General features: G+C 47.3%; 1 protein-coding gene across 1 annotated transcript in view; it reads right to left on the bottom strand.

The window, feature by feature from the left end:
* Positions 1 to 6,280: 6,280 nt before the first annotated feature.
* LOC144754600 (chymotrypsin-like elastase family member 3B) overlaps positions 6,281 to 15,016 on the bottom strand; it is a 55,619-nt gene continuing 46,883 nt past the window's right edge. The window contains exons 7-8 of the mRNA XM_078642607.1: positions 7,952 to 8,104; positions 6,281 to 6,525 (exon numbers count right to left, since the gene is read on the bottom strand). Of these exons, the coding sequence (XP_078498733.1) occupies positions 6,508 to 6,525; positions 7,952 to 8,104 (171 nt within the window). The 3' untranslated portion in view covers positions 6,281 to 6,507. The remainder of the gene's footprint in view (positions 6,526 to 7,951; positions 8,105 to 15,016) is intronic.

Consider the following 15,016-nt stretch of genomic DNA (forward strand, 5'->3'; position numbering starts at 1 on the left):
TTAACTGCAAAAAACCATAATTTTCAGGGACGTTATAGTTAGTTGGACATTTCACTCGTACCAAACCAGAGAAATTTGAACGTTATAGTTATTAGAGCTAACCATAACTTGCGCCCCCGCAATGCACTGCTGATGATGTCACATATTACATCACTCATGACATGGTCAGTGACATCACTGATGACATCTCAAATGATATCACTGATGACATCACTGATGACATCATGTGCATGATAATCTGATGCACCTCCTCCCACCCTAATTTAATCTGTGATACACCCACTCTAAAATACAAACTACCATTTTTGAAACCATAGACAAATCAATAGCAGTTACTATATACCCACTGACTAATTCCTAGCTATACACACACATTCATTCATTCACCCATACAGTTACTCATACATGCAGACACTCATCAATACAGCACTATTATATGTACCCATACACCTATACAAACACTCATACATCGTCACTCATCCATAGAGTTATTGACACACCTTGCTAGACATGTAAAGAATCAATAACACTACCATTTCCTCACCTATACAGTTACTCAGTTACCAGTTTTTCTGATGGTAGACATGAAGTGCAGCAATGGGTTGCGGTCCTTCAACCACTCCAGAAATTTTTGTATAGTTCCTCCATCACCTTTCCATATCAGCAAGATGTCATCAATGTATCTGCGCTATAGTCTGATGTTTTGGGACCACGAGTTTCCTTCATTGTAAATGTGTTCATTCTCAGAAACTCCAATGTACAGGCCCACCAGACTCGGGGTGAAGGTACGTCCCATGGGTCTGTAGATATAGAGTGCCCTCAAATTCAAAGAAGTTCTTTGTGAGAGCAATTTCAGCCAGGTTCAAGATGAAGGACCTGGGATTTTGGTATAGCCAATCTTCAGCCTCTAGGAGGTCCTCAAGTACTCTCAAAGTTTCTCTCTGGGGGATATTCATGTACAAGGCCTCGATATCCAGGCCCAGCAGATACTCATTCTGTGGGTCAAATTCCAAGTCTTGAATCAGATTTAAAATGTCCTGAGTATCCTGTAAGTAAGCTTTCATCCTTTGCACCACAGGTTTAAGGTAGAAGTCACAGAACTGTGATAAGGGTTCCAAAATGGACCCAACCGCTGGCACAATCGGTCTCCCTGGAGGAGGACATGTTGGTTTGTGTATTTTAGGGAGTATGTGAAAGTAAGGCATCACAGATTGGTATTTGTTGAGGTAGTCTGCATTGAACACTTGCCACTATTTTATTGTGTATTTTCCTACTCCTTTAAGTGTATTTCAGCAGTGATGGGCTACCTGACTATGCACTAGTTTATAGTGCTTGTGTCCTTTTGGTTGGACGTCCTGCAATGGCTAGCCTGACATGCGCATTATAAACCTCTCAACCCATTGAGAGACTGTACAAGCCTCCAGTGTCCTTAGGAGGGGTGAGACAGGCTGCTCCCACCAGTCAGGGCACTGCTCACATGCAGCACCAGGATTGGTTAAGCCCGACTAGGCGTAACGTGATGTGAGGAGAAGAAGATGACCGGAGCGAGGAGGAAGTGTCTCCGTAAAATGTGGAAAGTACATTTTCTTCTTTTGTGTGTGTTATTGTATTTATGTGCCTTTTTAAAAATGTGTTAAACTTTTTTCCCGCCCCTCTAACCGGCGGATTTTCCAGCAATCACTGCCATTAAGATACCTGCTGCAGAGATCTTTGTGTGCACAGAAATTTGAGGGGATTATTATAGCAGTGAAACAACTCTGGGGGTTACTGCAGTTCTGGGAGTGCTCTCTGTTCTTGCCAGTCACAGGTTTCACTCATAACGTAGCATAGAAGGTTAATGTGCCTGTGGCAAAGCACATCGTGTAACATTCTGCTCACAGATTTGTAGTTTAAGTAGGAAGGCTAGTGGGCTTTTGACACTGAGATCATTTTGTAACTTCCAGTTCATAAGGTGCAATCCTTCTAATATAGCACAGTGATCTATTTAAAAGCATCGAGGAGCTGCATACAAAGTGTACTTCACATGTATGTGCACTAATTATATAGCAGGAATCTGGCCAAAAAGGCAGAGGAGTTATGTACTGGGTCAAAGGCAAGTATACAGTCAACAAGTGATAGGATCGTCTTTATTGAGCACATTTGTGACAGGTTGTTATAGAGAGAATGTAGTCTCCCACCATGTAATATATGTCTATATACAGAGTTAAATACTACAAATGAAAGTTATCATAAATGTTCAGAACATGATTTGCATTTCTATTTTAATTTTGCAATGACCACACTTCTGAGATCATCAACCAATATAACATGAAGATCTTTCAGTTTTACCAAACAGATTCAGTGCAGAGACAGCTGCGTGTCCAGGTAAAATAATTAAAAACCTTACTTGTCTAATTATACAATTTGCACACTACAGTATATGTAGAACATATTTATTGTAGTAAGAGATGAGGCAGTATTTTATGTGTTTAAATATTTCAAGACTACATAATCACGATTGCTTCATAAACTTTTGTGCTTTCTCCCTAAATTCTTTATTCAAATTTGCTTTAAAATTCACTATTTTCCACTCTTTATTTTCAAACTTTTCTCAGGGCAAAGACAAACCTTCCTAATAAATTGTATTGGACCACTTTGCTACGTAAAACTCAGCTGAAACCTTTTCCCCCACCACTTTGAAATATCACGAGCGGCCACTGCTTGAATTTTTTAATATTTATTAAATAAGACAGACTTGATGACAATTATAGCTTAAACAATGTCAATGTATACACTGGAGTAAGTTAATTGGCAGTGTTTACTAGCCACACTATAATACATTTACACTCGAATAGGACCATCAGGTGTCACTGAGGGTTTCCGTTGCATCTCGGGTGGGGACTGTCATGTTTTCTGTGAGTTTGTCCTGCCAGCCACAATGAGCTGCTGCAGGACAACAAATGTAGTCCTGGGCATGAAATGTCGCTCCACTTGCAAAGTTTTTTCCAACCGCGCAGGGTTACGAAAAACTCCAGAGTGGAGTTTTTTTACTCACTCGCACTCGCCACTGTTAGGTTGTCGAGTACGAGCAAGAGAAATCTTACTCCAGGCCACCTCCCGGTGAGATTTCTCAATGCGGGCGGTCACGGATAGTCACTACTGCTTGCTTCGAGAAACCTTCCTTTTGTGTTGAGGAAGCTGCAGCTCGAGTAGAACATCTACTCAAGCAGCAGAAAGAAGCAGCGCTCTCTTGGGCGGCGTGTGGTGCAGTTCGCACTGATTTTACATCACAGGACAAACACCCAGCCCTACAAATCAGCTCAAACAGCGAGATGTAAAGCACTGCGCCACTTGCAAAGCTCCGTGTAGTGCGGCAGAGTTTCTTCTGAACTCCACCCAGGCTTAGACAAATGCCCCTCTTTTTGCCATTGACCAGACAATCAAGAATGAAGGACTGGAGCTGCCATGACAGACATGTTGATTGAGGATGTCCAAGTCTAACTATTTCACACTTATATTAACTGTTAAAAGGCACCTCACTGAGCCTGGAGGGGATGAGCTGCAGCACAGGATGAGGGGTATAGCTTTAGAAACGCAGATACAGAATCCTTCCACCTGGCATCAACCATCCCTATAATTGTGAATTATTCCATACTCAGGTCCTGTAATGGGAATATTCCTTAGGTGTTTATTTTTTCAATTGAGCATATTTCAAAGTGCTCACTTATTGTAAGGTTAGTGAAAGAGGCATAGTAAGAGTATGATTTGTCCAAATCAAAAAAGTGTCTTAAAGTAAATTAAGACTGCAACACATTAATAGTTGTTATACCTTTACCACCACATTGAATTTTAACAAATAGGAGACTGCCTCTCTCCCACAGATATTATCCAGCCCAGTTTTCTTTTTTAACCATTCTCTTACTACCAGCTTTTAGACTGATCCAAATATTTTCAATCATGCCAAAAAGTGTAAGCAGAGGAATAGTTTCAAAAGAGGATTGCCCGAGAGCATGCAATTTGGAGAAAATGGGAAGGCTTGGATTAAAAACCGTGTCTCCTGGTTCCACACCACCCAACTAGCCTACTAGCCCACAACTAGTTTGGCACTGATTTGAATGGCAAGGTCAAGGGACCACTCATGACAGGGTTGCCTCTAAATGTTAGCCCTGCCAAGTTTACAGTCAGGGCCGTACCTGCCGTAGCGGGCACCGGGCAATTCCCCGGTGCGCCGCAAAGGTGGGGGGCCGTTTTTGTTGCAGGGCTGTTTTTGCAGCATAGCAACAAAATCTGAAAACCGGCCCTGGCAAAGAGCTCGGTGGCACCCACCACCCACAACCCCCCCCCCCAAAAAAAATTAGAGGCATCGTTGATCAAACTTTCATGCAGCACAGTAAGCTACCTTGCTGCTCTGCGTGTAAGGGAAAGTACAGAAATGAGGTGTATTCATCATTATATAGTGCATTCCTGTCCTTTCTTTGCACTGGTACACGAACTGCTGCCTAGTTCCAGGGCAGGCACCCTTGCACCATGGAGCAAGGGTGACTGCGTTGCAGACAGGATTGTTTTGTGCAGGAAAGCGCACTTTCCTGCACAAAACCAATCCTCTGCTTCATTTTCTTCTTTTTAGTGTGCTGTATTCAAATCAGGACACAAAAAAGAGGAAAAAATAATGAGAAATAAAGATACGTCTCCTTGTTGCGTGTCACCTGGGGTGTGTAGCATTTTGATGCATTCCTACCACTAATAGTAAATCTGGGAATGCGCCAAAATCCATGGGTGGATGCATGGGAACACCCACACTTCATCCTTGGACCAGCTCCCTGGGTCAGAGTAACACAACGCTTCAATTTGCTCTGCGTTGCATTACTCTAGATTTATCAAGCCACGCAGGGTGATGCAAAGTGGCCTTGTGTGACTTTACAAATCTTACTTAGTGGTTGCATCGCTTTTGCGCCCCAAGTCTTCACGCAAGGGCGATACGAGTGCTCAATAAATCTGTCTCAAAGTGTCATAGTTACATTCACTCTATTGCATCTTGTTCTGTTTTCTATGCACCCCAGTGACTTTTCCTTCATTTTTAGGAGCCCCATCAAAGATTATTTTTTTAACGCACTATCTGTATTTAGACTGTTTTTAAGTTTCATCAATATTTTCATATGATGGGAAAAAATTTAAGTAGATTGTGAAACCTTTTCTTTGGGTTCTGTGGCAGTAGGTGGTCCATAATGGGCGCTAATATTTACTATTGGTGTTTGGTTGCCTAAGACTATTTCATTCTATTTTGGATAACAGAGCTATTCATTTTGTAAACTTGTCTCTTAAAAGTGAAACTAGAGAGACTTACACCAGGAAGAGGTAAATGCATTGGAACTCAAATTCATAATGTCATAGTAATTTCCATTCGATAAACTAAATATGTGGCAGAGTTATATATTTTAACATCACCTGATTTAGAGGAGCAGCTATTGGAATGACTCATGCTCCTGCTCGCCATGCACACTAGGGTCAGATTTATTAAATTCTCATGCAATGCAGTGTAGCAGCCAAAAATGCTTTGCTACGTTGTGTGAGAAGGAGAGAGCAGGAGAGAGCCATATCTACCGAGACCACGGCACAGGATTTTGCTGCCGAGCGTCACACACACATCTTTTTGCCACAGTGCAAGAGTATGCGCATGAGTCTAGCTTAGGTTTTGTACTGGATGGGTTCCCTTCTAGTACAAAATTCCATGCCTAGACAACTTTTTAAAGTATTTTCTACTTTGTCTGCTGCACAGTACAGCACACATGCAAAGTCGGAAAAGAAAGGAGAAATGAAAACATTTTTCCTTATATCACCTGCTTTCAATTAGCATTCATTTTTTACGCAAAACCCAGTTTCAAATTTTTGGTAGATAGGGTTTTGAGTCAGAAAGCATGGGTTGTTACATGGGAACGCCCATGTACCCATGTACCGCCCCCTTGACACTAAGTAACACAAAGCAGCGCTTTGAGCTACTTAGAGTTACTTATAGGCAACTTTTCAGCACACATTTTTGGCTGTAAAGTACATAACAAAAATACATAGGGCTGGTTTGCATCACTTTTGTGAAGCAAACACAGCCCAAAATGTTTGTAAATCTGGCCCAAAGGGTCTCCACACCTACAGATTGTCCTGAGAAGTGATGATGGAAAGTTTGTCACTATACTCGGGCCCTACTGCTATCGAGCCTCCTAGTTTTTGCGGTTTGGCTCTGAAAATGTCTGTCTCAAAAAAGTGAGTAGAGGAGGAAGAAAAGTAAATAAATAGAGAAATGAAAACAGAACTTGTGAGAAGTTTATTATTTTTCAGGTATCAAAAGGAGGAACATGCCAATTTGTCAAGAACACGGGGTGATGCCCGGAGCTCGGTAGAGACAGGATCCTTCTCTTCTAGGGATCACATCAGTAAATCTCTGCCAGGATCGTGGATTGGAAGGCTTTGAGTGGCAAAGGTCATCACCTCGGTACAACACAGCGCCCCCTAGAGTCAGTCATCTTAGGCTACTGCCTAATTCTGAGCCATCGTCTGAAAAAAACGAGAAGGAGGAATAAGTCATAAAAACAGTCACAAATGTCTCAGTAATCTGACAGCATTCACGAGTGGGACTCGCCTACTGGAAAACTGTGATATTTCCCCTGCGGTGTTGACTGTGGAAGAGAGGGTTGGCTACGGCCGGTCGCATATCATACTCATCAAAATACACCTATTTGAGTCCCATTTGAGGGGTTCAGACAGAGTTAAATGAGAGGCAATCCATGGTCACAAATACAACATATTCAGCAGATCTAGGGTAATACTTTTGATCCTGACTGGGATAATATCTCCACTGCAACAGGGAGTTATGTCTGATTTAGTGCACCATTCATAATGAAGGCCTAGATGTGTCTTTTAGAGTTCGGGGAGGAAGGCATAAATTGGCAGAGCCTCACCTTCCCCCACCCACTGAATTTGTCCCCCCCACCTCATTTAGTGAAGCTGAAACCACTAGGGGGCTCACGTAGGAGAAATGTAGCATCACTGGCTGAAATCAGTGATGCAACACTTCTCAGTGTGCCCTCCTTGCGACATGATGGATGCTTCATATTTACTGTATGAAGCATCATGTGGCAAGGAATGACAGATACGTCAGTATTACTGACGTGTCTGTCGGTGCAAAAGTGGGTCATTGCTGGGGTGTGTCTGAAATCAGACGCAACTCCAGCAATGTGTCCTTTCACACGGGGCAAGCCGCATGTGAAAGGACCTGTGTTACCCCTACTCCATGAGGCAGGCGTAAGGTTTTGCCGCATTGGCTTCCTGAAAAGTGGCGCAGTGAAATCTTTCACTGCACCAATCCTACAACCCTTTCTTTCAGGGGAACGCCCACCCTGCATACATTATTCCTGATGCAGTTATAATGTAGCGCAGGGGTTTATGAAGTGACCCATCTGCCTAGATGCGTCCCTTCATAAATATGGCACTGGAGCATTATTTACATTGGTGCAGCATCACAAAAAGTGACACAACGGCGGCATATATGTGATGCAGGTTGCCAGAGCCACAGTTCACTCTGCCATTGGAAACACATGACCAGGTGGTCCATCTATCACAGGACCTGTGGGTCACAGTGGAAATGGACCTACATTACAAGTACAGGGCCACTGTTGCAGAACCGAAACCTCCCTGCCCTTCAGGGCCATTGGTATTTTGCTCTTCAGATACTAACTCCTGCTTTGAGCAAAATGAGCTGAGCGGGCCAAAAACATGGCACCCTGCTCTGAATTCAGTTGTGCCTTCAGTGCATCAACCGCACAAGTGAATGCACTGCAGGCGCATAGACCTCCTCCAGGCAGGCAGATATCTCTAAAGATGGTGGGTAGTTTACGAATGGGAAAAGTAGTCAAGGGCCTTCAGTGACCCTTCAGTGACCCAGCTGTCAAACTTGGAAGACAGTGAATGGCAATACACTTACCTCCTCTACCCAATCATTGAAGGCAGAGACCCGAGTGAAGACGGTGGGCTTCTTCAGGGCATTGCAACCAGCGGAGGATACAAAGCTAGCAATGCCATGGACGTGCCATGTCCCATCTCCAGCCTGGCAGTTCAGGGGGCCACCAGAATCACCCTGAAAATAACAAAATGAAAGGACAGGATGCATAATCTGGACGAAGAATAGCCAATCTGATTTTAAAAGTTTCTTTCATTAAATACTGTTGCAGTTTGCAGATCTAGCATCTATTTAATATATTGCATGGGCACCCACACATCCCAACGTATATGTCCTACCCTTTCTCTTAAGAAAGTACCTAGACTTGTCAGTGTACTTGCATCAACATCACCTTCTGTCACAATTATGCCAATTGAAGCACGGCTGTCTGTCAGATGGGTGCACCATTGGGCAAGACTCTTCAATCAAACAATTGTCCACCCAAATGACCGTGCTCATGTCTACTGCGGAAGGAGGAAACTTGGTAAGATTACAACCAGATACCTGAACGGGATTAATTATTGCCATTCTGCAAATACCTACTTAAGGTCTCTCAGCTGCTATACTTGCATTGTCAATAAAAGTTGGCCTTCTACATTTTATTCCATTTTGCATCATTCTAATTTTCCCATTCAAGATGGATCTAGCCCTGATCTCTTGACTGGGTGAGAGTACTCTGCTTAATTCAGAGACTCTGTCCATCACCACCCCTTGTTGTAAATATTTTTGTCCACCCTAAGCGTGGAAGGGTATACTCAGATGTGAGTCCCTTGCTCATTGCACCATCAGGATTCAAGCAAGCCGGGCCGAAGACGGCTGAAATGCCAGAAACCGGTCCCCGGAAGCTTGTTTCCTTCCCAGTGTAAGAATTGGCTTTTGTAGTCTGGTCTGCCCTGTTCCCATGATGCACTGGGCCAGGGACAGACTAATTTGCATACAGCCAGGTTCTGAAACTGGGATGGTGCAATGAGCTAAAAAACGGTGTTGGATCTAGCCCTGATCTCTTGACTGGGTGAGAGTACTCTGCTTAATTCAGAGACTCTGTCCATCACCACCCCTTGTTGTAAATATTTTTGTCCACCCTAAGCGTGGAAGGGTATACTCAGATGTGAGTCCCTTGCTCATTGCACCATCAGGATTCAAGCAAGCCGGGCCGAAGACCGCTGAAATGCCAGAAACCGGTCCCCGGAAGCTTGTTTCCTTCCCAGTGTAAGAATTGGCTTTTGTAGTCTGGTCTGCCCTGTTCCCATGATGCACTGGGCCAGGGACAGACTAATTTGCATACAGCCAGGTTCTGAAACTGGGATGGTGCAATGAGCTAAAAAACGGTGTTGGATCTAGCCCTGATCTCTTGACTGGGTGAGAGTACTCTGCTTAATTCAGAGACTCTGTCCATCACCACCCCTTGTTGTAAATATTTTTGTCCACCCTAAGCGTGGAAGGGTATACTCAGATGTGAGTCCCTTGCTCATTGCACCATCAGGATTCAAGCAAGCCGGGCCGAAGACGGCTGAAATGCCAGAAACCGGTCCCCGGAAGCTTGTTTCCTTCCCAGTGTAAGAATTGGCTTTTGTAGTCTGGTCTGCCCTGTTCCCATGATGCACTGGGCCAGGGACAGACTAATTTGCATACAGCCAGGTTCTGAAACTGGGATGGTGCAATGAGCTAAAAAACGGTGTTGGATCTAGCCCTGATCTCTTGACTGGGTGAGAGTACTCTGCTTAATTCAGAGACTCTGTCCATCACCACCCCTTGTTGTAAATATTTTTGTCCACCCTAAGCGTGGAAGGGTATACTCAGATGTGAGTCCCTTGCTCATTGCACCATCAGGATTCAAGCAAGCCGGGCCGAAGACGGCTGAAATGCCAGAAACCGGTCCCCGGAAGCTTGTTTCCTTCCCAGTGTAAGAATTGGCTTTTGTAGTCTGGTCTGCCCTGTTCCCATGATGCACTGGGCCAGGGACAGACTAATTTGCATACAGCCAGGTTCTGAAACTGGGATGGTGCAATGAGCTAAAAAACGGTGTTGGATCTAGCCCTGATCTCTTGACTGGGTGAGAGTACTCTGCTTAATTCAGAGACTCTGTCCATCACCACCCCTTGTTGTAAATAATTTTGTCAATGTGGCATGCGTATCATTTGAATTTAAAACTCATTGGGCAATGCTTGTAGAAGCACTAGCGAATACCATATTTAAAATTAAATTGATTCATATCCTTTATTCATAAGCAGAAGCACTTTACTAAGATTGAGGAAAACGATGCTCTCCTCAATGAAGTAAATAATATAGTGAAGTAGGTGGAACTGAACTTGGTTTTGAATTTATGTAAATTATTCTAAAGTAATGTTAAGGATATTTTATGTTGGGGGCGTGGCCAAGCAGCATGGCTGACAGGACGTGAGCTCCTTCAGCTCCCGGCCGGCTCAGCTTATAAATCCTGATTAATAGCAGATCCTGTCGATCTCGGACCGAGAAACGGAGGTCCAGGAGTCCTGATCGCCTGGGGCTTCTCCCGGACCCGGGGGTCGAACGGCGGACGGCCGCTGACTGGAGGAGGTGACCGGGCTGCGGCTCGCCGGACCCGTAATTCACGCGAGGCCGGTGCTGTGGCCTGGTCGCGGCCTATCGCCCGAGGTCCCCTGCGGTCGCAAGTAAGGACTGCGTGTAGGCAGAGGAGGAGCCCGCTGTCATCCGGGTCCTCTTGTGAGGGGTAGATCCTGTCCCGCGAAGGTCGGACCATGGGACTGCGGCAGCGCCCTGCATTGGAGCGGAGGAATAGACCGGAGCTCCCGGGACCCATCGGGGTCTACTGCTTGGTGGAGCCGCGGCGAGAGGGCGCCCACTGCCTTCGGAGGCCTCCTGGCACTGCGGAACCCCTAAAGTAATCTGGCCCTGCGGAGGGCGGACGTGAGGCGGCGACGACGGCTCGGGATCCTGGTGTCCATACCTTGGGCCTAGTGTGGAGCTTGTCCGGCCCTGCGGTGGGCGGAAGTTGTGATCGCGGCGATGGCCGGAGCTTGAGTGGCGGAGCTGTCGGGCTCCTGGGACCCCTCACATCGGGCCTAGCGGGTGGTGGCCGGGAAGGCGCCTGATACCGCCGGAGCTCTGGGAACTAGTACACTTTTACTTGGAAACACCTGGCCTGCCCTCAACAATTCAGGGGAACCTCCGCGGCTGCTGGGGGGACCCCAGCCATATCCTGAAAACCCTGGGGACGGCGACTGGAGGAGTAGTGGGACCGGGATTGCGGCCTGCAACAGCGGAACCAGAGGACTGAAGGGGGTGCTCCCTGGCCACATTGCCACCCTGGTTGGATGTCGGGTGGTGCGAGGAGACTGCTGAGTTATCCTGGGCACTTAAAATGGTCCCCGCTGTCCGAGTTCAGGGCGGAACCTTCTCCCCGGGACGGCCACTACGCAGCTGACACGGCGGTGAGTGGGATCTAGAACTGTACGTGGCCGTGGTGGCGCACCGTCAGTGGAACTGCCGGGGGACCCTCAGCATCTCCGAGGACCATTGGAGAGGGGACTGTCTGGAGGCACCTCGATCGTTCAGACATCTGGGAGGGGTCCCCATAGACTCCTATAATGCGAAAAGACAGGATGGCCAAAGCCTCGCAGCCGAGCACCATCACACAGTACACCACCCAGCGGTTCCCTTCACGGTGCATCACGGTCAGGATGGGGAGGGTGAAGTCCCTGGCGACCTCGGTGAGCCCTCCCGGGCAGAGCTAATGAAAGCGATACAGGGGTCCCACACCGCCTTGGGAAGACAGATCGAGACGGTGTCCATAGATGTGAACCTCCTGAGAGCAGATCTGCGTAAAGTGATGGATAAAGTCACCACTGCGGAGGGGAATATAGTCCAGCTGCAGGAGGAGGTGGCGTCCCTCAAACCATCCTTGGAATTCCGGAACGCGCGGAGATGGGGAACGCTGAGCGCTTCCTGGAACAATGGATCCGCACCACACTTTGCCCTATGGGACTGTCCGATGTGTTTGTGATCGAGCGCGCCCATAGAGCGTTGGTCCCGCCGCAGAGGCCCGGCGCTCCCCCGCGGGCCCTCATCTCCAAACTCCTAAACTATCGAGACAGGGACTGTATCCTGAGAGCGACCAGGGAAACCGGGACCTCACTCTGTGTCCGTTTACCCAGATTACACTCGCCAAGTTCAGGAACAACGAAAATCCTTTTTGGCGGTCAAGCAGAAGCTCCAAGACCTACACCTGCAGTACATGCTCCTTTACCCCACAAAACTTAAGGTCATTTCCCAGGGGAAGGCACATTTCTTTGACGGCCCTGAGGAGGTATGGGAGTGGCTGGAGATCAGAGGGGATGCCCTCCCGCCGGGGGAACGGGGTGGAACCAGGAGTACATGGGGGACACGTCCTGCAAGGAACGGTAGAACCAGACTCCGGCGCTCGCCTGACAACACTGAGCATGGTGCCCCCTCTCGCCGTTTCTGTTTGCCCTGGCAATAGAGCCTTTGGCAGTTCGAGTCCGTACGGAAATGGCACAGTGGGGCATAATGGTAGGGGACACGTGCAATGTGGTTTCCTTGTACACGGATGACACCCTTTTTTACTTGATGGCCCCGCGGGAATCGCTGCCTATCCTGCTAAAACACCTGGACCGCTTCGGCGAGGCTTCGGGTCTGAAACTTAATTGCGGTACGTCTTTAATCTTCCCTCTGGTGGGATATGGTCCAGGGCCGCTGACAGATCTGCCGAACCTTGGGCTGCGCTGGGAACAGGAGGCATTCCGTTATCTCGGAATCCAAGTGGCCCCAACGGACGCCCAGCTGTTGGCCCGAAATGTCTATCGGATTCTTACGACCTTACAGCAATCTGTGTCCTTTTGGAACTCCCTGCCACTCTCCCTTATGGGGCGGCTAGCCGTCGCTAAGATGGTAATGCTCCCCAGGACGCTTTACGTCCTCCAGAATTCATTGTGCCCTCTCCCCCGCGAGTATTCCGCACACTAAACACGTTGCTTACGTCCCTACTTTGGGCAGGACGGCGTAGCAGGGTCGCCCTTCATACTCTTGTCCGAAGCTGGGAGGAGGGAGGTCTGGAGGCGCCGCGATTTGATTTATACTATTACGCAGCACAACTACTGCCGGCAGCACGGTGGTTCGCAGACGCAGACAGCTGGCAGATGAAACTTTTGGCCGGTAGAGCAAATGTGCGGACACTACAGGTTGCTTTGATGCAGGGACGGGGAGCTGACAAGGCCCTCCCATATGTGGTACGCCACACGGCAGGCATCTGGAAGTGGTTTGTGGAAAAGATTTTACGACGGGCCCCCTTCCATAGGGAGCTGCCGGTTTGGATTCTGGCCCCTATAGTTGCCATGGAAGAGCACATGTCCTTTCGAGACTGGCGAGCGGGAGGCTGCGAGACCTTGGCTGACCTCTACCCCAGCGAGTCCTTCCTGTCTTTTGAACAGGCCGAGGAGAACTTTGGACTTGGAGGTGGGCAATACTTACATTACCGGGGGGTCCAAGATGTGGTGAAGGTGGCCTGGCCCCAATTCCCGGACGAGCCCAAATGTCCCATACCCTGAACATCCTTCTTTCCTGTGGTAGAGGGCGTAGATTAATCTCCCTGCTATATTCAGCTATGAGGCAGGACTCAGCCCCGCCGGTCCCGCCTTCCTGGAGGGCTTGGGAGGCAGATATCGGTACGGCCCTGGAACAGGGGCAGCGGAAGCGTATAGGGAGCCTCATGCGCAAGGTATCGTGCAATGCGCGGTTCAAATTAATATACTTCAATTTCATGCATCGCACCTATCTGACTCCGATTTCATTTAAATGCATTTCTGGGGATAGGGGGGACAGCTGCCCTAGATGTGGTATGGAGGGGGCGGGATTCCTGCATTTGGCCTGGGACTGCCCATTGGTCAGGAGCTTCTGGACGGCGGTGGTGGAACATATAACCTCTGCCACCGGCCTTCGGATAGTCTTGAACCCGCTTCCTTGCTTGCTGGCTCTGGTCCCCAAGCCAAAGAAAAGGAACCTTTCCTACAAACTATTACAACTAATGTTGGTACTGGCTAGACGGAGGGTAGCGATTACCTGGATGGGGCGGAGGGCTCCCGAGGTGCCTGCCTGGCTTAGGGATGTGAGGAAGTGGTCCCTGGCCGAGGAGACACATATGCAGCTTACACGCAGGGAGGAGAAACTGCAGGATGATTTACTCACCTGGCGAGTCATGTGTACTTCGGGGTTGTCTCTGAGTGACTCTGATGGGACGAGTGATGAACTGTTTTCGCCAGAGAGGTCGGGGTCTGATGGGGAGGGGGGGGGACTGTTAGGTCTTTCTTATTGTGAGGGATTGTCTTGTGCTCAGTTGCTTCCTCATGCTCCTTTTCTGTTTATTTTATGCTTCTGTCATTCCTCATGGACTCAGCTTGTCCCACTGACGCCTGTACCCACCAGTGCCATAATGAGGTCATCGAACTGTCTACACGTGTTTTTATTGATGCCAATTGAAGGGGGGGATTTTTTTATACATGTTGTATAATCAAAAATAAAGTAAAAAAAAAAGGATATTTTATGTTCTAAATGTTTGAAATCATTTTTGCAGTTCTGGCTGGATTTTCCAGTGGATTTAAATGAATGCATTTCTTTGTATATTCGTACAGAAATACTAATCATTTAAGAAAACGTGATTCAAAGGTTTTTGCACTAAACCATTTGTGAAAAACAGAAGAGCCTCATGCAGAGAGCATTTGTTTTGCATAGTTAGGGATTCTATGCCATGGCCCTTATTAGGCGTGCCCTCTTAATTCTGATTTGGGTGAAAACAGGAGTTTCTACCAAATTAGAATTATGAGTCATGTGGTATAACTGAATTCAGGAATACCGCATGGGATAAGGCGGACAAATCCACTGGTCACATCTTTTAGATATGTCTCGGCTTTCCTGTTTTTAGTTTCTATTTTTGGCAAAATCTGGTGGGGGTTTTTCAGTTTTTTCAATACCTTAAAAAAACAGTAGTTATCAGTGGATACACATTTTCGCGGTGTTATAAACAACAGAAACCGTGTT

Source organism: Lissotriton helveticus, chromosome 5_1 (genome assembly GCF_964261635.1).
Source record: "Lissotriton helveticus chromosome 5_1, aLisHel1.1, whole genome shotgun sequence".
In the NCBI taxonomy this organism is placed as follows: Eukaryota; Metazoa; Chordata; class Amphibia; order Caudata; family Salamandridae; genus Lissotriton; species Lissotriton helveticus.